The sequence below is a fragment of the Monodelphis domestica genome, chromosome 3 (assembly GCF_027887165.1).
Source record: "Monodelphis domestica isolate mMonDom1 chromosome 3, mMonDom1.pri, whole genome shotgun sequence".
NCBI lineage: Eukaryota > Metazoa > Chordata > Mammalia > Didelphimorphia > Didelphidae > Monodelphis > Monodelphis domestica.
Genome location: NC_077229.1, coordinates 66,479,100 through 66,502,848, shown reverse-complemented (window position 1 = coordinate 66,502,848; position 23,749 = coordinate 66,479,100). Strand labels below are relative to the sequence as shown.

Below are 23,749 nucleotides of genomic sequence, written 5' to 3'. Positions count from 1 at the left end.
ACGAGGCTCAGGAAAACAGGCCAAGGAAACAGAGGTTGGACCTCAGATATGTGTCCCATTAAGTGATCTCTCTTAGAACCTGACACCTAGCTTTCTAAGCTCTTAGACTTGGATTTAATCGTCTAGGAGGTCTCTTGCAGCTCTAATAATAATAACTAACGTCTATATAATGCTTACTTTGAATCAGTCTCTCTGCCAAGTGCTTGACAAACATCTCATTCAATCCCCGCAGCAACCTTTGGAGAGGTAGGTGCTCTTATAACTCCCGTTTTTATGATGAAGAACCTGAGGCAGTCAGGGTCAAGTGACTTGCCCAGAGTACCAGAACTAGTAATGTCTGAGGCTAATTTTGAACTCAGGTCTTTCTGACTCTAAGTCCAGTTCTCTGTCCACTGTACTACCTAACTATTGGATCATAGGTAGATTTATTTTCTTCTGTTCTCTCCTAACCATAGTCTCTCCACTCATGGCTGTTTTCTCTCCCTACAGGTTATAAACATCAAATGAGCTTCCCTTGCTTCAGAAACAGTGAGTATTCTTATCCTGGCACTAAACAGAGGATACAATTTGTACATTCTGATCTTGTTCCAATAGCATCTTAGGAAAGAGAAGCTGGGATAGGAGGGCCAAAGAGAGAGAAAGACACCAGAAAATCCTGGTTCCTTTCTCATATTTCAATCCCCACATGTCAGCCTGTGACCATGTGAAACAGAGATAGTTTCCCTTGTATTTTATAGCCTCTCCCTATAATCATACCATGCTTACCTGGTCCATAGTTTTCATTCATGATCTTTCTTCCTCAGTGCCTCAGAGAAAAACCATCACTTTAGCATTCCCTCTGACTTCGTCCTCAGTTCCTCTCACTGCAGGAAGCAGCCATTTGCACTTTTGATGACTGCTGGTAAATTTTGCTACATTTAATTATGAAGTTGAAAGCTAGCTACTGGTCCTAGACTCATAACATCACAGACTTAGATCTCGAAGTGAACTTCCAGGCTATCTAGTTTAATCTACTCCTCATGATAAAATTAAATAATAAATTTCCAATGTAAAAAGCTGTCTTTTCTACCTCCCCTTAAATTATTACTATAAGAAATACCTATAATCTATAAAAAATGTATTTCATTAGCTGTTTCCAAAATATATATCCTAGTCTGCCCCCTGAATCCAACACCAATCTGTTCAAACGTATGCTTCATCAATGATTCTCTGGTATTCTGATTAGTCATGGTAGTGATCAGAATTCTTAAATCTTTTAAAGTTATTTATTTTTACGATGTTGTTATTGTATACATTGTTCTTCTGGTGCTGCTCACAAGTCTCCCCAGGTTTTTCTGAAAATATCTCAAAATTTATTTTCAAGAAAGCCATGCTTTTTTTTGTCTGAAAACTGGTACTAAGTATCCATTCCAAGGCAGAAAGAATGTTACAAGCTAGGCAACTGGGGTCAAGTGACTTATCCAGAGTCACACAGCCAGGAAGAATTTCATGCCAGATTTGAACCCAAGACCTCATAACTCTAGAAGTGGAGCTCTCTGCTACTCTTCAATAATTTATTATAGCAAAATAATATTTCATCACACTCATGAACATGAGAACTTGTCCAGTCATTCCCTTACTGATGAGAGTATCTCCTCAACTTCCATTCTTTAGTATCCCCTCATTTCCATTCTTTGCCACATTAAAAAGGTTTGGTATTTTTTCCTTAGGATATCTGGTTCTTTTTTTTTTGTACTCTTTGGGATGTAAACCTAGTAATGATATTTTTCAGCCAAAGGCTATATGCATAGTTTCATGGCATAGTTCTAGTTTACTTTCTTAAAATTTGAGTCCAATGTGCAGATCTGCTCTACCAACAGTGTATCAGTAGCCCATTTTCTCTATTACCCATATTGGTCCTTTTCCTTTTTTCCAGCTTTTCCAATTGTATGGGCTTATGTGAAACACCAAAATTGTTTTAATTTTTATTTCTATAATTATCAGTGATTTGGGTAATTTGTTCACATAGATATTGTTTACTTGAGATTCATCATTGAGACCTCCCTATTCATAAACTTTGACTATTATTGGAGAATCATTTTGATTTTTTCAACATTAAATTTTTCTATTATATGTAACAACAGTTTCCAAAATTTTTAAGGATCATTGAGTCACAAATTCCCCCACCCACTCACCCATTTTGAAATGGTAAGCAAATATTATGTAGATCTAACATATGTAAACATATAAAAGTTTCCCATATTAGACCTTTTATGAAATGAAACTGAAATAAAAAAATTAGAAGGTGAAAACAATCTTGCTTTCTTCTGGATTTAGAATTCATCAATTCTTTTTCCCTGGAAGCAGATGGCATTTAAAAAAATCACGAGTCCTGAGGCATAGTTTAGGATCATTATATTCCTGAGAAAAAACTGTTATTCATAGGTCTGTTCATTGTACTGCATTCCTGTCCCTGTGTTCAATGTCCTCCTGGTTCTGTTTATTATACTATGCTTTAATTCCTGTAAATCTTTCCAGGTTTTTCTGAGTTCCTCCTTTTCATTTCTTATATCACAATAGTATTCCATAATAATCATATATTACAACTTTGTCATTCCCCAATTGATGGATATCCTTTCACTTGCCAATTATATACCCCCCCACATCCCCCTAAAGAGCTGCTTTAAATATTTTTGCACATATAACCCCTTGCTTCCCCCCCTTTTAATCTCTTTGGTAAACAAACCTAATAATGGTATTACTGGCTCAAAGAGTATGTACTGTTAGGCCTATGCCTTTGGGCATAAGTCCAAATTGCTCTCCAGAATGGATAAATAACTTCACAAATTCCACAAAAGGGCATTAGTGTCTCAACTTTTCCATTTGCCCTCCAAGTTTTACATTTTCCTTTTCTTCCATAATAGCCAATATCTTTTTTTTTTTTTGTAAATTATTTATTTAGTCAATTTAAAACATTATTCCTTGGTTACAAGAATCATATTCTTTCCCTGCTTTCCCTCAACCCAACCTTCCCATAGTCGACATGCAATTCCATTGAGTATTACATGTGTCCTTGATAAAAACCTATTTCCATGTTGTTGGTGTTTCCATTAGGATGTTCATTTAGAATCTTCATGCCCAATCATATCCCTTCAACCCATGTAATCAAGTAGTTGTTTTTCTTCTGTATTTCTATTCCCACAGATTTTACTCTGAATGTGGATAGTGTTCTTTCTCGTAGATCCCTCCAAGTTGTTCAGGATCACTATTTTGCCACTAATGGAGAAGTCCATTACATTCGATTGTAGCACAGTGTATGGGTCTCTGTGTACAATGTTCTCCTGGTTCTGCTCTTTTCACTCTACATCAATTCCTGGAGGTCATTCCAGTTCCCATGGAACTCCTCCAGTTCATTATTCCTTTGAACACAATAGTGTTCCATCAGCAACAGATACCACAATTGGTTCAGTCATTCCCTCAAATGAAGGGTATTTCCTCATTTTCCAATTTTTTTTTGCCACAATAAAAAGCCCAGCTATGAATATTCTTGTACAAGTATTTTTCCCTTTTATCTCTTTGGGGTACACACTCCAGCAGTGATCAAACGGCAGACAGTCTTTTAGTGCCCCTTGGTCATAGTTCCAAATTGCCCTCCAGAATGGTTGGATCAATTCATAACTCCACCAGCAATGCATTAGTGTCCCAACTTTGCCACATCCCCTCTAGCATTCAGAATGGATGAATAAGTTCACAAGTTCCACTACAGGGCATTAGTGTCTCAATTTTTCCATATCCCCTCCAAGTTTTGTCATTTTCCTTTTCTTTCATAATAGCCAATCTCTGATGAGCTGTAGAGTGACAACTTAGAGTTGTTTTAATATGCAATACTCTATATTATAGTGGTTTAGAGCATATTTTGCACATCTAAAGAGAACATTAATTACTTTAAGAATTCCCTCTTCATCTCCTTTGACCATTTATCATTTTGGGAAAGATTTGTATTCTTGTATATTCTACTCATTTCTCTACGTATTTGAGAAATGAGTCTCTTATTAGAGAGCTGTGTAAACTTTTTTTTTTGTTTGTTTCATTATGATTAGTGAATATAACACTCTCCATCTTATTTACTCCTGTTTAGGTTCTGGCCTCCACTTTCCCCAATTTGCCCTCTTTTTCTATCAGTTCTCTTAACCCCTTCTCTTACTCCCTTCACTTCCTTCTTTAATTCTGGGTAAATAGATTTTTAATACACAAGTGATTGTGGGTATTCTTCTCTCATGGAGCCAATGAAATGAGACCTCCCTCCCAATCTCTGCTCACTTCCCCTCCACTGCAAAAAGCTCTTTCTTGTCTCTTTTATGTGAAATAATTGAGCCCTTTTTATTTTACTCTTCTTCTTCCTCCCAATGCATTACCCTTGTCTCATATTTCTATTTTATATTTTATTTTGTAACATCCCATCATATTCAACCCATACCCTTGCCATCTGTCTATGTATGTTCCTTCTAAGTTCCCTAATAATGACCAGATACTTTATAAGAATCATCTTCTCATGCATGGTTGTATGCAGTTTAATCTTATTGAAAGTCTTTTGATTTCTTTTTCCTGTTTAGCCTTTTAGGCTTCTCTTGAATGTTGTGTTTGAGAGTCATTTCCCATTTAGTTCTGATCTTTTCATCAAGAATTTTTGAAAGACCTCTATTTCATGGACTATCGATTTCCCCCCTCTGAAGCATTATGCTAATTTTTACTGGTTAAGTGATCCTTGATTGAAGTCCTAGCTCTTTGCCCTTTGGAATTTCACATTCCATCCATTATGATCCTTTAATGTAGAAGCTGGAAAAATATTGATTATCCTGATCATGGTTCTATGGTATTTGAATTGTTTCTTCTTGCTTGATGGTATTTTCTCTTTGACCTGGGATTTCTGGAATGTGGCTATACTATCCTAGGGTCCTTTTGGACTTGCTTTCAGGAGGTAATTGATGAATTGTTTTGATTTCTCTTTTGCCCTCTGATTCTGCAATATTGGAGCAGTTTTCCTTGATAATTTCTTTAAAGATAATGCCTAACCTCTTTTTTTAACATGAAATTAACATAACTCCATAATCCTTAGATTATCTCTTCTTGATTTATTTCCCATATAAGAGTTTTTCAAATGAAGGAAACATTTCAAATATGCTTTTTTTTCATTTTTTGATTTTCTTTGATTATTTCTTGATATCTCATGGAGACATTATCTTCCACTTTCGTAATTCTCATTTTTAATGTCTGATTTTTTTCCATTTTTATTTTTAATTAATTAATTAAGACTATTTTTTCACTGTTGCATGATTCATGTTCTTCCCCTCTCCTTCTACTTCCCACCTCCCAGAGCTGAAGAGCAATTTCACTGCATTATACATTTTTTGTTGTTCAAAACCTATTCCCCAATTACTAATAAAGTGATTTTTTAAAGTCAAAAGCAGGACTTCTGGGTTAAGATGGCGGCTGTGTCTAAACAGGACTTTTACTCTCCAAACCACCAACCAATATAGAATACCTCAAAAAAACAAGTTCAGATGAAAGAAGGGACACCACAGTAGAACTTAGTATTGAAATGCCAGAGTCACAGCCAGCAAGCCATAATCAGAGACAACTCTAGCTCCTTGGTAGCTAAGTATGACCACCAGGGACTTCTAACCCCAGAGAGCAGCTAGACATTTTAGGACTCTAGAAGACTGAAGTTTGTGAACCTTGGGTGCAGAGATAGAGCAGGGAGATAACACCTCTAATGAAGAGGCAATTAAGGCAATCACTAAAATCTATTTTGCTCAAATGTATGGCAATATAGATATGGAAATCTAGGTGATATGGATGAATATTTACAAAAATATAAATTGCCTTGATTAACAGAAGAAAGCATAGAATGCTTAAATAATCCCATGTCAGAAAAAGAAATTGAATAAGCAAGCAATCAAAGAACTCCCTGAGAAAAAATCCACAGGACCAGATGGATTCACAGATGAATCCTATCAAACATTCATAGAACAACCAATCCCAATACTATTGAAAATATTTAACATAATAAGCAAGTAAAAGGAGTTCTACCAAATTCCTTTCATGACAAAAATATGGGACTGATTTCCAAAGTCAGGTAGATTAAAACCAGAGAAAGAAATCTACAGACCAGTCGCCCTAATGAATATAGATGCAAAAATCTTAAATAGAATATTGGGAAAAAGAATCTAGCAAGGCATGAGGGTTATTCATTATGATCAGGTGGGATTTATACCAGGAATGCAAGGATGTTTCAGTATTAGGAAAACTATTCATATAATTGACCATATCAACAAGCAAAGCAACAAAAGTAACATGATTATCTCAATAGATGCAGAAAAAGCTTTTGACAAAATACAACAGTTTTTCCTATTGAAAACACTAGAAAGTATAGGAATAGAAGGACTTTTCCTAAAAATAATAAACAATATATATATATATATATATGTGTGTGTGTGTGTGTGTGTGTGTGTGTTAAACACACACACACACACACACACACACACACACACACACATATATATATATATATCCAAAACCATTAGTAAGCATCATTTGCAATGAGGACAAATTAGAATCATTCCCAATAATAAAAATAGTGAAACAAGGATGTACCCTTTATAACCTCTATTATTTAACATTTTATTAGAAACACTAGCTATAGAAATTAAAGAAGAAAAAGAAATTTATTAAAATAGGCAGTGGGGAGAACAAGCTATCACTCTTTGCAGATGATATGATTGTCTACTTAAAGCATCCTAGAGAATCCACTAAAAAGCTGATGGAAAAATCAAGAATTTTAGAAAAGTTGCAGGATACAAAAGGAACCCACATAAATCATCAGCATTTCTACATATTTCCAACACACCCAGGCAGCAGATGATAGAAAGAGAAATTCCATTTAAAATCACCCTAGACAATATAAAATACTTAGGAATCTATTTGCAAAGATAAAGAGAGGAATTATACAAACACAACTACAAAATACTTTCCACCAAACTAAAACTAGATCTAAAAAATTGGAAAAATATTAATTGCTTATGGGTAGGATTAGCAAACAATAAAAATTATCATTCTACCCAAATTAATTTACTTATTTAGTGCCATACCTATCACACTACCAAGAAACCTTTTTACTGAATTAGGAAAAAACTATGACAAAGTTCATTTGGAAGAACAAAAGATCAAGAATATCAAGGGAAATAATGAAAAAAAATGTGAAGGAAGGTTGCCTAGCAGTACCAGATCTTCAACTTATACTATAAAGCAATGGTCATCAAAACAATATGGTACTGGCTAACAGACAGAAGGAGAGGATCAGTGGAATAGGCTTGGGGTAAGTGACCTCAGGAAGACAGTCTATGATGAACTCAAAGGTCCCAGCTTTTGGAACAAAAATGCACTATTTGACAAAACCTGCTGGGAAAATGGGAAAACAGTATGGGAGAGATTAGGTTTAGATCAGTGTCTCACACCCCACACCAAGATAACCACAGAATGGGTGAATGACTTGAATATAAAGAAGGAAACTATAAATAAATTAGTTGAACACAGAATAGTATACTTGCCAGTCTTTGGGAAAGGAAATAATTTAAGACCAGTCAAAAATCACAAAATGTAAAATAAATAACTTTGATTACATTAAATTAAAAAGGGTTTGTTCAAACAAACCAATGCAACCAAAATTAGATGGGAAGCAAAAAGTGGGAAAATTTTTTATAAGAAACCACTGACAAAAGTCTAATTACTCAAATATATAAAGAGCTAAATCAATTGTACAAAAAATCAAGCCATTCTGCAATTGATAAATGGGCAAGGGAAGGGACATGAATAGACAATTTTCAGATAAAGAAATCAAAACTGTCAATAAGCACATGAACAAATGTTCTAAATCTCTCATAATAAGAGAAATGCAAATCAAAACAAGTCTGAGGTATCACCTCACACCTAGCAGATTAGCTAACATTAGCAAAGGAAAATAACAAATGTTGGAGGGGATGTGGTAAAATTGGGACATTAATACATTACTGGTAGAGTTGTGAATTGATCCAACCATTTTGGACGGCAATTTGGAACTATGCCCAAAGGGTTTTAAAAGACTGTCTTCCCTTTGATCCAGCCATATCACCCTTGCGTTTATACTACCCCAAAGATATCAAAGGGAAAAAACTTGTACAAAAATAATTATAGCTGTGCTCATTGTGGTGGCAAAAAACTGGAAAATGAAAGGTGTGCCCTTCAAATGGGGAATGGTTTAAGAAATTGTGGTATCTGTTGTTGATGGAATACTATTGTGCTATAAAGAATTATGAACTGGAAGGATTCCATGTGACCTGAACAACCTCCAGGAACTAATGCAGAGTGAAAGGAGCAGAACCAGGAGAACATTATACAGAGAGACTGATACACTGTGGTACAATTGAATGCAATGGACTTCTCTATTTGCAATAATGCAATGATCCAAGACAATTCTGAGGAACTTTTGGGAAAGATAGCTATACACATTCAGAGGAGGAACTGTGGGAATAGAAACACAGAAGAAAAACATCTGCTTGATCACATGGGTCATTGGGGATATGACTGGGGATGTAGACTCCAAACAATCACCATAGTGCAATTAAAATTCGGAAACAGGTCTTCATCAATATATCTTTCCTTGATACGTGTTACTTAGAATCATTTTGCAGTCCTTATCTTTTCTTGATAAATCAATGACACAAGTAAAACCCAATGGTATTGTGTGTTGGCTATGGGGGAGGAGGAGGGGAGGGAAAGAACATGAACCATGTAACCATGGGAAAATCTTCTAAATTAATTAATTAAATGAATTTTTTTTCATTTCAACGAAAAAAAAATAAAGTGCAAAAGTCAAAATCCTCAATCATTTTGTCAATCAGACCATTTGATCAATCATAAGTTTTTCTTAAGCATTTCTGTAATCACTCCTCTTTCTCTGGATGTAGGTAGCATTCTCTTATAAGTTCCTATAGATTGTCCTAGAACATTGCATTGCTACTAGTAGAGAAGTCCATTACATTTGATTATGGCACAATGAATCAGTCTCTGATTACCATGTTCTCCTGCTTCTGCTCATTTCTCTCTGCATCAATTTCTGAAGGTGTCTTTCTGATTCACATGGAATTCCTTCAGTTCAACAATTTGTTTCAACACAATACCATCACCATCAGATGCCACAATTTGTTCAGCAATTTTCCCATTGATGGACAACAGAAGACAATTTTCTTGAGTGAGGTTTTGTAGTTCATATTCCCTTTGGCCCATTTTACTATCTAAAGTTGTTTTCCTCAGCAAATTTTCATACCTCTTTTTTTCCCCTAGTGCTAATTTTGCCTTTCAAGAAATTCTTCTTCAGTGTATTTTTGTGTATCTTGTTCCATATGGCCATTTCTACTTTTTGAAAGAGTTCATCTCTTCATTGAATTTTTATAAAATGTCTTTTACCACTTCATATATTCTGACTTGAAAGATGTTCATTTCTTCAATATTGTTTGTGCCTCCTTTTATAAGGTGTTGACTTTTTACATGAATTTCCTGTATCACTGTCATCACTTCTCCTGAATTTTCTTCTACCTCTCCTAATGGATCATTAAAGCTCTTTTTGAGCTTCTTCCATTAATTTGTTTTTTGGCTTGATCCTTATTTTTATTGAAAATCCTTATTTTTATTGGAAAGTTTGCATGCAGTGGCATTGATTTTTGTAGTCTTCTACTTTTCTGTTTTGGTTTTCTTTGTCACCAAAATAGCTCTCTGTGTTGAATTTCTTTTTCATCTTTTTGCTCATTTCCAGTTCTTTCCTTTCCATTTTTAAAATGACAGTTAAAATTGAATCTGTACCTGTGGTAGAGTTGAGTACTGCTCCAAGTTTAAGGTTCTTTGTACAGCTGCCCTCAGAGTTAACTCTAGGGATCAATCTGCTTTCAACCCTTCACATTTGGTATCATGAAAGCAATGGTTTGTTTAGTACCCTTCTGGTCTATATTCTGCTTTGTGAGTACCCTAAGCACTCTTTCCTCCCTTGGAACTGTGACCAGGGAGAGTCTGCTGCTCTCCTGTGGCTACAAGCACTGGTCTCTGCTAGCCCTTCTCCACCCAGAGAATCTCTCCCACAGACTGGGATCTGAATATGAGCAATGTAACAAGAATTGCCGTAAGAGTGAGTAAAGGGACCCATGTAATCTTCTAAGCAATTTTCTGATCCCCCCCACCCATTTATTATCTGGGACTTAATGCTCCAGAAGTCTTTCCTGTTACTTCAGTTGTGGTCAAGGCCTGCTGGCTTGGTGGGCCTGCCCTGGTGCAAAATGTGTTCCACTTCCACCTCTACCACAGTCCATTCCATCTGTCCTGCTAGCTTTTCTAAGTTGTTTTGTGCTGGAAAATCAGTCATCTTTTTTGTGTGTGTTATAATACTGCTCCAGAATTCATTGTAAGGCATTTTATCAGGATTTTAAAGGGTAATTTGATAGAGATCAGACGAGAGATCTCTATATCTTCAATCAACTTGGATTTGCTTCAAATTCTTCTGATCAGGGTCTCATTTCTAATCCAAATTTATAAAAATAAAAGCCAAGTGCAAAGACTTTTTCTCCTCAAATACCTGATTCCCTTCTAATTTTACTACATTGGTTTTGTTTTGAGGGGAAAGCAACTTAATTTCATGTAAGCAACATTGTCCATTTTATCTTTCTGTCCTATTTATCCCTCATGTGATCATGAACTCTCCCCGTCCATTAATATGTAAGTTGAAATTTTCCCCATTACTCTCATTTGTTTTATATCACCTTTTGTATCTAAGTCATGTACCCATTTGGAAGATATTTTGTTATGTGATGCAAGAATATTGGTTCATCCCTAGTTTCTGCAAAACTGATTTTCAGTATTTTCAGCAATTGTTTTAAGTAATCAGTTCTTAACCTTGAAAATGGATTAACCTCCTCATTTTACTTGTGAGGAAACTAAGGCAAAAACATAGCACATGGCAGGGCCACAATTTGAATCTAGGTCTTATTTTGAGATACGTCCAGCGGTCTTTCAGAGGGTGAGGTGTTACTCCTTCTTTGTGTAATGAATCAGTTGAGTTATAGAGATGAGACACGCTATGTGCTCAGTCGCACATGCCCAGGAGTCACATAGCATTCTGCTATAGCATGGAGGCTTGTTTATTATATAGGTTAGTGATTACATACTTCTTTGGCACACAATCCATTTTATACATATTTTTCCATGGAACTTAACAGCAAATGCCAAGCTTAAGTAAATACTCAATGAAACATTGTTGCTATAGATGAATGACATCAGAACAGGGTGATCCTAGATGTTAGTTCTCCCTGACCTAAGGATAATCACTGTTACTTTTGTTCAGCTTCCACAATCAATCACAATTACTTAGGAGATGGATAACAAAACATTTTGTAGCTAGGTACATGATTAGAAGGTTAATTTGAGACAGACCACTTTTGGGGTTTCCTTCAATTTACATGTTCAATTTTTTGTGTTAGTTTAAAGCACCTGGCAATGTTGCTTGGTTTCTATCTGCAGTGGAGTGTGTCTTGAAGGCTATTGATGTTCTTGGATTGCCTGGCTTGTAATAGAAGTGAATGTAACTCTGTGGAGAGGAAAAGGAAGGGGGGTAATGATCTTTAGGTTTTAATTCTGTGAATGTAAACTTTTAGGGTAATAATCTGGGGGATTATGTATGGGATATATGTGTGTTAATCCTATAGGTATTTGCTCTCATATTATTTCTCCTGTATTAGGGAGGAGACAGTAATCTTAACAAGACCATTGTAGTGAGGGAAGTTGCAGAGAGAGAGAAGTCACTGAGAGGGATCAGTGGGGGCCTCATTTTCAGGGAGCTGCCTTGCCAGCCCCCATCTCCCAAACTGTGACTTTGTCAGACAGTGAGGATTTGTCAGCTTCCCTCAGTCTTCTAACTCCAAGTCCACAATTTTAACACTGCTAGAAAAATTGTGTATGGCTGGAGGGATCCTCAAAATTTTATTAGTGGGTTCATTTTGCTGAGTTTTCCTCTGAGGAAGGACTTGAACAGTGTCACCTGGAATAATGATGATGATCATTGTAATGATCTTCACAATAACTAGCTTTTAGATAGAACTTGAAGATTTACAAAGCATTTTCTCTCATTTGAATAACATTTGCAAGGCTCAGCCAATGGGATACCTTTCCTTTTGTACAGTATCATGGAGCTCTTACTACAAGAACTTCACACTCAGCTTCACTATTACCAACATGTTTTACACAACAAAGATGAATCAAAAGGACTCCAGAACATTCAAGGCTGCTGAGCATATCCTGCAAATCTTGGTGAGATTCTACTGCCATTTCCTTCTACCTCCTCTGTCTTCTGTCCCATGCTACCTTCCTTAGCCCTGTGTATTTAGGCTTGCCCTAGCCAGGCACACAGAAGTTCCCTTCTCTTCTTTTGTTTCCAGCTCAAGGTATTGTTTGGAAGCAGCAGGATTGGCTCTCAGTATTCTGGATGCAGTGACCTTTCACTGAGGTGAGAATCCTTCAAGACATCATCAGCTCAGATATTAGGGACCAGCAATTTCCATTTCACTCAGATGATGCCCAGGCTGGTTTCTTCTTCTGCTTCTTAATAGAAATTCCTTCTTTCCCAAGCTGTAATGGATAAAATCTTCCAACCAAGAAGCCTTTAAAATATTTTACACTCCTTATACTCTTTCTCAGGTAGAAAAATATCCTTTCCCCATTACTCTTTCCATAGATAAGTTTGCAACTGTTTTCACTTTATAACGCCACATGAAAGGAATAACATAGGAGGCACCAATTGAGTGCTTAGAAAATGATTGATTAATACATATCAACATTACCTTTCTCTAGAATTATATAGGCACCAAGCTGGAAGGGACAGTAGAGGTTATCTGGACCATTCTCTTCATTTACAGATGAAAAAATGAAGACCCAAGGAGATCCCAATAACTTTCCCCAGGTCAAAAATAGTCAGAATTTGAACACTTGATCTTTGATTTTAAATTCATTGTTCTTTCCACTACTCTAAAGAAATACTGAAAATAATCGGACCCCACAGACACTTGTAAACATACAAATGAGTGATGTTACAGAGCACTGCCAATTTCCTTGTTGTGGATAAAGTGCTAAGTGTGGAATCAGAAAGAACAAGTTCAAATTTTCTCTCACTTACAAGATGTGTGATGCTATGCAAGTCACATAATCTGCCTTAGCCTCCATTTCTTTCCTCTATAAACTGAGAGGGCTATATTTGATGGCTTCCCATGTCCTTTTCAACTTTAAATCTACAATCATCTCTAAACCTTTATTCCAAGTCAGCCACTTCTCTCAAGAGTGTTCTCTGAATAACTAAATTTCAGAAACTAAACCAGTGGTGTCCAACTCAAAAGGAAATTTCTGAAGCCACTAAATTATACATCATCACGGTCCCTATTGCCTGCATTTTGGCTCAGAAAAACATATACATACATGCATACATACATACATATATAACTTTTTAAATTAATAAGCTAGCACATTAAAATCAATTTGGAACTACCCTTAATATAGCTCATGTGACTCCTAGGAAGTACTGTTTGAAACCACTTGTCTGAACCATTAATTTCCAGGTCTCTGAGGAACAGGATAGCAACCGGAGTGGATATACTCTGCAGTTTCAAGAAGGACTCCTCCAACCATGTCCTGGACAAAAAGGTGGTTTACTGGGAGCTGACTGAACAGCTCTGTACAAGAAAGCTAAAACACCTGGTTATAGACAATGATAGCCTCATTGTGAATGGTAAATAGCTTGACTTTTGGGATATATGCCTCTCTTTCTCTGGGTGGTTCCCTTTCCAGAAAACAACTCACCTGCCCCAAATTCTTCTTTCCTTTTGGGTCTCCTTTGTTTTCATGGTTTCTCTCTCACTCCTGGGAGCCCTGGCCCTCAAAGTGGTGACAAACTATGAAGACATGGGGAGCTCACTTCTCAAGATCAGAAGAGACTTGATTGTTTTTAGACTCCTTCAACAATGAAATATGCCATGAATCCCTTCTTGAATGCTGAATCACCATTTCCCCCCTATGGGCCCCAAACCAACTCCTTTCCATTACTCCTTTAACCCTTTGCCCACAAAGAGATACCCTACTCAAACTCTCTTCCTCCCTCTCCCACCTCTATCTTTCCTTCCCTCTCTCTCCTTCTCTCCCTCTCTCTCTCTCTCTCTCTCTCTCTCTCTCTCTCTCTCTCTCTCTCTTTCTCTCTGTCAACTTTATATATTTCTTCTATCTTTTCTCCCTTTCTTTTCTCTTTCTTTTTTGGCCTTTCTTTTCTGTATCTTTCCCAAAATCTTGTGTTTATGTCTCTTCTGTCCTATTCTCTTTTTTTCCTCTGCTATTCTCTTCTTGTCTTCCCTCCTTTCATCTGCTGTTCCTTGCCTTGTCCTTCCCTGCCCTCACCTTATCTCCAACACTTGTTCCCTCTGAATTTTTCTTTCTTCTTTTCTTTTCCATTCTCAAACTACAGGGTATCAACATAAGCTCCCAGGAATCAGATCCACAAAGAGTAAGTTTTAGATTTCTTTATTGTCTATTTATATCTATATTTATATCTCTCTCTCTTTAATGGGACACTACAATGAAATATTTTTTATCTTTTTGTAAGGGAGTAATATAAGGCAGAGGATTAAAAGTGTTGTAGGGATTCAGAATTAGATACACTATTAGATATGGCTAAAGTTTAGACTCCATTTACTCATTTTTCTATTTTCTTTTTGCTACTCAAAATATATATAAATAGTTCAAAAGGGAAAATTATCCCAGGGGCCTGGGAAAGCAGGCTGTCCCTATCTCTTTCTTGTTCAAAATTAAGAGTCAGACCTTGTGGTTTTTCTAATCTGAATCAATGAGGGGATCTCCCAACATTCCAGAGAGTCTTGTGGCTCTTCCTTATATTCTTCATTCACCAAAGTTGCCCAATAGTTTTCATTAATAATGTTTTTATCCTCTGCTTCTTCAATTATTACACTCTCTCAAACCTTAGTGTCTTGCTCAGTTGTCATGATCCTCTGGCATTACAGGTAGGAATAAACTATTCTTAACTTATCTTCTGGTTTTTCTTCCCTGGAAAGGTTCAATTAAATCTAAAACCCATAAAGACATGAAACAGGAATTGGAGAGGGCAGGAGAAACACATTCTCAGGTGTCAGGTATGACAAAGAATGAAATAATACCTTCTTCCAAGGTCCATGTATTCTAACAAGGCTAACAACTACAGAGATGAATCTATGTTGATTATAAACTGAGAACAAATACAATTAACAAGGCAGGTAGGGAGGAAGAATGTAGGAAATCATGAAAGGTTTCATGTAGAAGGTGGTGCTGGAGCTGAATCTTGACCTTTAAAGGGGGGGGTGTCTCTGAGTTGGAGGGGAGGAAGGGGAGAGCATTACAGGTATAGAAGATAGCTGGTGCAATGTCATAGCTATGGGAGATGAAGTCTCCCATAGCCAACAAATGGAGGACATATTAAAATTATACAATGTAAGAGGAGGAACAACATCCAATTACCTTGAAGAGAGAGATGGGTTGAGGCTGTGATATAAAATGTAAATGCCTTATATTAATAAGATAGAGAAAATCAGATCTTTGTTCATGCAACTAAAACAAGTATAAAAAGAACAAATCAGAAATCTCTTAATAAAGTTCAAATTGGAAATCCTAAAAATCAAAGGAGAAATTGATGAAATTGAAAATAAGAGAGCTACTGAACTAATAAACTAGGATTTGGTTTTATGAAACAAACAAACAAAACACCTGCTCCATATAGCATAGAACTTTGGTTAATTTGATTCAAAAGGTAAAGAAGAAAATCAAACTACCAGTATGAAAAGTTTATGAAACATGACTTCACCATACATGAAGAGGAAATTAAAGTATTCAATAGTAGCCATTTTACACAAGTATATGAAAATAAAAGTATTTTAGTGGACTATCTAGTGGAAATGGATGAATATTTACAGAAATGCAAATGGGATTTTGTATTTTATCCTTGAAGCAATTGGGACTTATTAGAGTTTCTTGAATAGGACAATGACATGATTAGATATGGGTTTTAGGAAAATCACTTTGGCCATTGAATGGAGGAGCAAGTGGAATGGGATGGGACTTGGGACAGGAACCAGAAAACTCCTGCAGTAGTTGAGGCATAAGGTGATGAAGGAAGTATAAGAGACAGGGAATTTAGGAGAAATGTGATGAAAGCAAAATCTATAGATCTTGTCAACAGATTGGATATGGTGGGTTGGAGGGTGAGCAGTCAGGAATGACCTAGCTGTCTAGTCCTTGCCCTTCTGTCTTAGATTTGCTAATAAAGCAGAAAGTAAGGGTTTTATTTGAAAAGAATGATGACCAGGCTTGTGAGCCTGGGTGATTTGGGAGGAGAGTGATACCCTGGATAGCCACTGGGAAGTTTAGAAAGAGTCAGAAAGTTTTGAGGGAGTTTTGGACATGTTGAGTTTAAGATTTCTTCAAGATGCCCCATTCAAAATTTCCAACAGGCATTTGTCCCATAGGAGTTGTAAATCTGGAGGTCACCACAAAGATTAAGGATGGATGACCTGATTTGAGACTTATCAGAAAAGAGATGATAGATAAATTTATGTGAGTTTATGAGCACTGAGTGAAACCCCATAGAAGAAGAGAAGAAGGGCCCAGTTCAAAACTTTATAGGGCACCTACACTAAGGACGTAATTAAGTAAGAATCCAGCAAATGAGACTAAAACAGGATAATCAGAGAAGTCCTAGGACAACCAGGAGAGTTTTGTTATCAAAATTAGATAATTAGATATCAAGGAGTGCAGAGAGCTTAAGAAGAATGAAGATTAAGAAGAAGGCCATTAAGAGATTTTTGCAATTTCATTTGAATGATGAAGTTGAAAACCAGACTGTAGTTAAAAAAAGAGAGTAAGATGAAGGGAAGTAGAAGCACCTTTTATAGGTAGCATTTTCAAAAATTTCAGTCACAAACGGGAAGAGAGATGGGAAATTATAGCTATCAGGGACAGGTGGATAAAATGAAGGCTGTTTTTCATTTGGGGTTGAAGGAAAGCTGCCAGTAGATGAGGAGAGTTTGAAAACAAAATGAAACAATGGGAATACTAGAGAGATTCTCTGCTGGGTGAAGGATGAAGGAAAGAGAGCACATATTTTGGCATTTCCTTCAGAATATATAGGGATAACATATTTTTCTTTCTACGCCCACTCCTGTGGCTGAGATATATGTTGTGATTTATTCTTCTAGGAAGTGAGGCTGGTGTAGGAGCTGTCACCCATATCGCCGACCATGGAGAACCAGGAAAAATCATGACATCACTGACTAGTGGCCTCCTGATCCGGGAATCCACTGTATATGCTATAGGTAAGAAAATGTATTTTCTTTCCATTATACTGGTATTCATCCTTGCTTTGGGTACTTGTTTTCAATTTTGAGATATGGAGTCATCTTCATAGTCTGAGAACAGGACAATCACTGATGGGGGAAGTTTGTCATTAGGTTGTAAGATTTGACAATTTCCTCTGGCCTATTACTTTCTGCCCTAACATAGGCTGTGATAGCAGCCTTTGGATGAAGATCTCATGGGGGATTTTGCCTTTTGTTTGTTTGGGTGTATACATATAATAGCCTATTCATTTTCTTTTATTATTTCTCAACTGGGGAATAGCTCTTCTAAAAATAATTTTGTTAATTTATAAAACATATAAATTCATAATATGTATCACATATTATATATGATACATAAATTTTATACCTGTCCCCTCCAATGTAATAAACAAATAAAAAAATAAGTGACAAATAGTACCTAAAACCATCAGCAAAGGTCATCTGTAATGGGGATAACTTAGAAGCTTTCCCAATAAAATTAGGGGTGAAGCAAGGATGTTCTCTATCATCACTAGGCAAAGGTTTAAAATAAAACAACTTTTACCTCCCTCCCCCATTGAGAAGGTGGGAGATATGATATCCATTATCCATGTGAAGTCATGCAAAACATTTCAACATTAACTATGTTGTGGGGAAAAAACCAACTAAAATAAAGAAATTAAAATATCTACTTTAGTCTGCACTCAGAATTCATCAGTTCTCTGTCTGGAGGGGGGGGATAGCATTAGTGGAGAGCTTAAAAGCTAAAGAGACTGGGGCAGCTGGCTGGTTCAGTGGAAGAGATCCAGACCTGGAGAATCGATGATCTTAGAGTGAAATCTGACCTCAGATATTTGCAAGCTGTGTGACACTGGGAAAATCATTTAATCCCAATTGCCTGAATCGGCTCGAATAAGGAGAAGGCAAGGGAGTTGATGTAAAAATCTAAAGAGAGGATTTTAAAATGTAAACAGGTAAAGTCTGTGTTCTTTTCCTTTCCTAGGACAAATTTCTAAGTCCATGAGGACTCATTGTTTAAACAAACGCTCCTGGTAGACTGTAAGCTTCTCCAGGGCAGGGGATGTTTTATTTTTGACTCCAAGTTTTCAATACTAAGAACCATGCCTGGCTTAGCATAGGTGCTTAATAAGTGTTTGTTGATTGACTTTATACAAATAAGATAAAATTTGTACTTTGATAAAAAATAAATGAAATAAAAATTTTTTATAAATATATATATTTATATATGTTATATATAAAAAATAAAATAAAATAAGTAAAAAGATAAAAAAGTACTTTGCAAATCTGAAAGTGTTACATTTTATTATCATCATTATATTCATGCTTACCTTTAATCTTATGCCTTGATGTGGTGTCTATCCTGGGCCCCCTTTATTGGTTACTGAGTTTTGAGATCTGAGAAGCAATGGTGGTACAGGGGGAGTGGGGAGTAAGAGGAGTTAGGAGTAGAGAAGAAAGGATAAATTAAGCATCAACTAAGTACCAAGTTCTGGAGGGAGGTGCTATTATTATCCTCATTTTATAATTGAGAAAATGAGGCAGAATTTAAGTGACTTGAGAACTCAATGGGAGTACAGACTAGCTTAGGTACCTTTGTTTCCAAAATGTTTTCTGAAGTCACTGTTTGAGCACCAGGGACAGCTGGCCAGGATTCTGAAAATCAGAACACAGCTACCCTGGAGGCCAGCATTGCTTCAGTAGTGAAGAACAGTGCTGTGGTGACCAGGATCTTCTGCTGTCAAACATCACTGCTTCTATAGCATGGATATGGAGACTGAATCAAGTTCACCTTCCTGGACTGCCAGGCACTCATCAAAGGGGGAAACAAGCCACCCTATTGGTGAAAGAGTCCTTGGTGAAAGGAACTCGACATGGCCAAGCCTCATTCTGCCTTTACCTATTGTGCAGCCTCCACAAGCTCAGGCTCACCTGGGGCTACCTCCTCATTGGAGAACTCCAGGTTAGCCAGCCTGACTGTAGAGTCTGAGAGGAGTTCAGGAGAAACATCAACTCTCGCTATCATCCTGACTCCAGCTAGCACAAAGGAAAGCTGGACATCAGCTTCTCTGAGCCAGCTCCCACAGTACAGAAGGCAGCAGCGCTAGGGCAGAGACAACTTCTCTTTTTGCTCATGTGCCTGTTAGCACTATCCTGTTCCTAAGGAAGAATGTTTGAAGCAGGCTTCCTCTTTAGCCCTGCAGGATGGGGGTCAGATGTGTCCAGGGAGGAGAGCTTAACATCTCAGGGGAAATCACTTTCCCTTCCATTTCCCTCTTAGAGCTTCTTCTTCTTCTTCTTCTTTTTTTTTTTGGTACACTTAAGACCTTGTTGTGTCAGTTGGGTGAGTAAATGCATTTCAGGATCCCTCATCTCTCTATAGTTGCACACTCTGCTGGTCCTTGAGCTACAAGGACCCTTCTGTGGTGATTAGTATTGAGTCTAACATATATGGAGCCTGTAGAATAATAGCTACACAGGGAAAATTTCCTTAGGCAATGTCAGTGTCAGTGAGTTGATAACCATTCATTGTTTCTGCTCTGTTTCCCCACACTCTGCAAAGCACAGGGGATAGGAAGAAAGGCACCCTTAGTCTTAAGAAGCTTACAGTCTAATTGGAGAGACAATATGCCAACAACAACAATGTGCACACAATCTAAAAACAAGATCAATTGGAAATAATCAAGAGAAGTAGGGCACTAGAATTTAGAAGGATCACCTAAGAAGCAGAGGAGCTCTTAGCAGGGACTTGAAGAAACTCAGGGAAATGAGGAAAGTATTCCAGATTTTTCTTCCAAAGATCAAATATTACAACATGACATTTGGATATATATATATATATATATTCATAAAAATTGCAGCAGTTGTGTTTACAGAGCAGAGCATTACTTGAGAGTGGCCCCTCTGTATAGTGAGCTAATGTATTGAAAAGACATTCTCTATCCTCCCCCAAACCCCACTCCCAAGTAACTGGGTGCAACCTAGTGGCCATATTTTCAATTTGGTATGGCCAAAGTTGAATTGAGATAGCAAAGTCAGTGCAAGGAAAGGTGAATGTTATAGGAGGAGGAGGAATAAAATCTAAGGAGAATAGTAAAAAAGGGGAAGGTTAAGAAGCACATTGATTGCTAAATGGGGTTTTTATTTTATCTTTAAAGCAATAGGGAGTTTTTGAAGTTTACTGAGTAGGACGATGACATGGTCAGACCTAGGTTTTAGGAAAAGCACTTTCGCAGTTGAATGGAAGATGGACTGGAGTTGGATGGCACTTAGGATAGGGAGACCAAATAGAAAACTACTACAATAGTTAAGGCATGAGGTAAGGGAGGCCTATACCAGTGTACTTACAGGGTTATATGAGAGACAGAGAATATGGGAGAGATGTGATGAAAGCATAACCTCTAGATCTTGTCAACATATTGGATATGGTGGGTGAGAGGTTGAACAGTCATGAATGACCTGGTTGCCTAGCCTTTGCCTTTCTGACTTAGAGTTTCTACTAAAGAAGAAAGTAAGACTTTTTAAAAATAATGATTACTTGGCTTGTGAGCTTGGATGGCTTGGGAGGACCGTGATACCCTAGACAGCCAAAGGGAACTTAGAAAGAGTTGAAGGTTTTGAGGGGAAGGCAATGAGTTAAGATTTGGACATGTTGAGGCTCAGATGTCTACAAGAAACCCAGTTCAAAATTTCCAAAAGGCAGTTTGTTCAATAGGAGTCATAAGACTGGAGGTCATGACAGAGATTAAGGGATGGATGACCAGATTTGAGAATCATCAATATATAGATGATGGTTAAATCTTCTGAGTTTAGTAGAATATTGAGTGAAATCTCATAGAAGAAGAGAGGGGCCCAGCTCAAAGTCTTGTAGGTCACCTACATTAAGCATTTATGAACTAGATAAGAATCCAGCAAATGAGACCAAAGAGAGTAGTCATACAAGTTAAAGGAGAACCACGAGAGTTGTGTTATGAAAATGAAAGAGAATGGGTTGATGATATCAAAGACTGCAGAAAGCTTCAGAAGAATGAGGATGAAGAAAGGGCCATTAAGAGATTTTTGCAATTAAGAGATTGTTAACAACATTGGAGAGAGCAATTTCACTTGAGCGATGAGGTTGAAAACCAGACTGTAGTTAAAACGAGAGTAGAAAGAAGGAAAGTGGAAGCACCTTTTATAGAGAGCTTCCTCAAGGATTTCAGTCACTAAAGGGAAGAGAGGCAGGAGATGATAGCTCTCAGGGACAGGTGGATAAAAGGAAGGTTTTTCCCAGATGGGGAAGTAGGAAATCTGTCATTAGATTAGAAGAGTTTTTAAAAAAAATGAGAGAATGGGAATACTAGAGAGATTCTCTGTTCGATGAACGATGAAGAAAAGAGAGCAGATATTTTGGAGTTTCCTTCAAAATATAAGGGATATAATATATAAAATATAAAATATATATAAATATAATATATATATAAAATATAATCTTGTCATTTCTACCCCCAGTCCTGTGTCTGAGATTTATGTTCTCATTTATTCTTCTAGCGAGTGAGATTGGTGTAGGGCCCTTCACCCATATCCGAGACCACGGATCAGCAAGAGACATGACATCAGTGACCAGTGAATCTACTGCAGGTGCCATGGGTAAGAAAATATTTCTTTTCTTTCTATTATACTGGTATTCATCCTTGCTCTGGGCCCTTGTTTTCCAGCTTTCAAATATGATATGGACTCATCTTCATAGTCCGAGAACAGGAAAGTTTGTGATTAGGTGGTAAGACCCGGCAACTTCCTCTGTCCCATTATTGTCTGCCCAGATGTCAGCCTTTGGATGAAGAGCTCATGGAGGATTTTGTCCATTTCTTGTGTTAGTTTGTGTGTATACATATAATTTACTATGATAAAAGTCAGCTACTGGAGGACAGGCTTTTCTATGCCCAGCACCTAAAACCCTGAATGGAGTAGCTGATTCTTAACAAATGATTACTGCTTCATTTTTCATTTAACCTGAGCAGGTATCCGTCAGGCAGTTTGTCTGAGCCTGGATCCCTATCTCATCTGAGGGCAAGATGACAGGACAGATCCATCTACATATCAGTCTCTTCTTATTTAATACTTTCTCATGGTGGCCATGCACCCTGGAGCAAAAGTAGATCCTAATTTCTGTCAGTCTTTTTGTTTTGCAAGTGCTTGTCAAGGACAAGGTGCTAACGTGAGGGGTTGGGGACTCGGGACGTTCAAAATCCTCACAGGCTCTGGGGAACTCTGTCCAAATGGCTCCAAACTCCCCCCCCCCATAATGTCACCACAGGAGATGGACCCTCCCTGGGAACAGAACCTCACACTCCTATCCACGAATCTCTGAGCCCAGGGCCAGGCTCCTTTCCTGCCTTAAGTACCCCCAAGGCCTGGACAAGCACAGCTTCCCTTGACACTGCTACTTCATTGGAGGACCCAGGGCCAGCCTGCCTGACTCCAGAGACTGAGAGAAACCCACAGGCAACACCAACTCCAGCTATCACCCTGCCTCCAGCCAGCACACAGGAAGTTTGCACAACAGCATCTCCCAGTCCTCCTGACACAACCACAGAGGGCAGCAGTGTCAAGGCAGGCACAGCCTCTGTTTCTGATCAAGTGCCTTCCACTTCCTGCCTCTTCCCAAATAAGCATATTTTAAATAAGCTTCCCAGGGAGGGAATTGGGGTGTGGCCTTGGAGGAAATGGGGAGTGTCTGTCCAGGGAGGGTCAGTTTGTGCCTTTCTAAGGAGAAGGGTCTTCCTCCCAGGTCCTTCCTGCCTATAGCCTTCCAATGGGCCACTGTAGGGACTTTTTCTTGGCTCCATATCTGTTGAATTAGTGTCATCTCTCCAGGCTTCCTCAACTCCATGCAAGGATAGTTTCACAATCCCTGTGCTAAAGTGATTCTCCTCTTCTTATTGATGGATTCTGATTCCACTAAATCAAACATATATGGAGGTTGTCCATCAGTGAGTCCGTGCTTTGAAGGGGGAAACTTGGTTATTCATCCTGTGGAGAAAAGTCAGAGAAGCCATGTATTTTTGGTCTCAGCAGATAGTAGCAACAATGTACTTTCCTTTGGGAGTCCTCTAATAATGACTTGACTGAGCTCTGGTCTCCCCTTCTCTCTTCCTGTAGGAGGTGATGCTGGTGTGGTGCCAGTCACACATGCCCAAGGCCATGAAGGACCAGGAAGCACAGGAGCACTGATGAGGAGCCCCCTGACCCCTGTGTCTACTGTTATTCCCACAGGTAAGTAGGTACCTCCTCTCTGT

At 37.8% G+C, this 23,749-nt stretch overlaps 1 protein-coding gene across 2 annotated transcripts; it reads left to right on the top strand.

The window, feature by feature from the left end:
- The first annotated feature begins 360 nt into the window (after positions 1 to 360).
- Positions 361 to 22,432, top strand: LOC130457913 (mucin-16-like). Of its 2 annotated transcripts, XM_056820660.1 has the most exons (8): positions 361 to 528; positions 12,236 to 12,363; positions 12,492 to 12,559; positions 13,662 to 13,831; positions 14,558 to 14,596; positions 15,162 to 15,239; positions 17,334 to 17,450; positions 22,002 to 22,432. In XM_056820660.1, the coding sequence occupies exons 1-8, from the start codon at positions 504 to 506 to the stop codon at positions 22,232 to 22,234; spliced, it is 858 nt and encodes a 285-aa protein (XP_056676638.1). In that variant the 5' UTR covers positions 361 to 503; the 3' UTR covers positions 22,235 to 22,432. The 2 variants fall into 2 exon arrangements, with proteins under 2 accessions (XP_056676638.1, XP_056676639.1); XM_056820661.1 differs by lacking the exon at positions 15,162 to 15,239.
- The last annotated feature ends 1,317 nt before the right edge of the window (positions 22,433 to 23,749 follow it).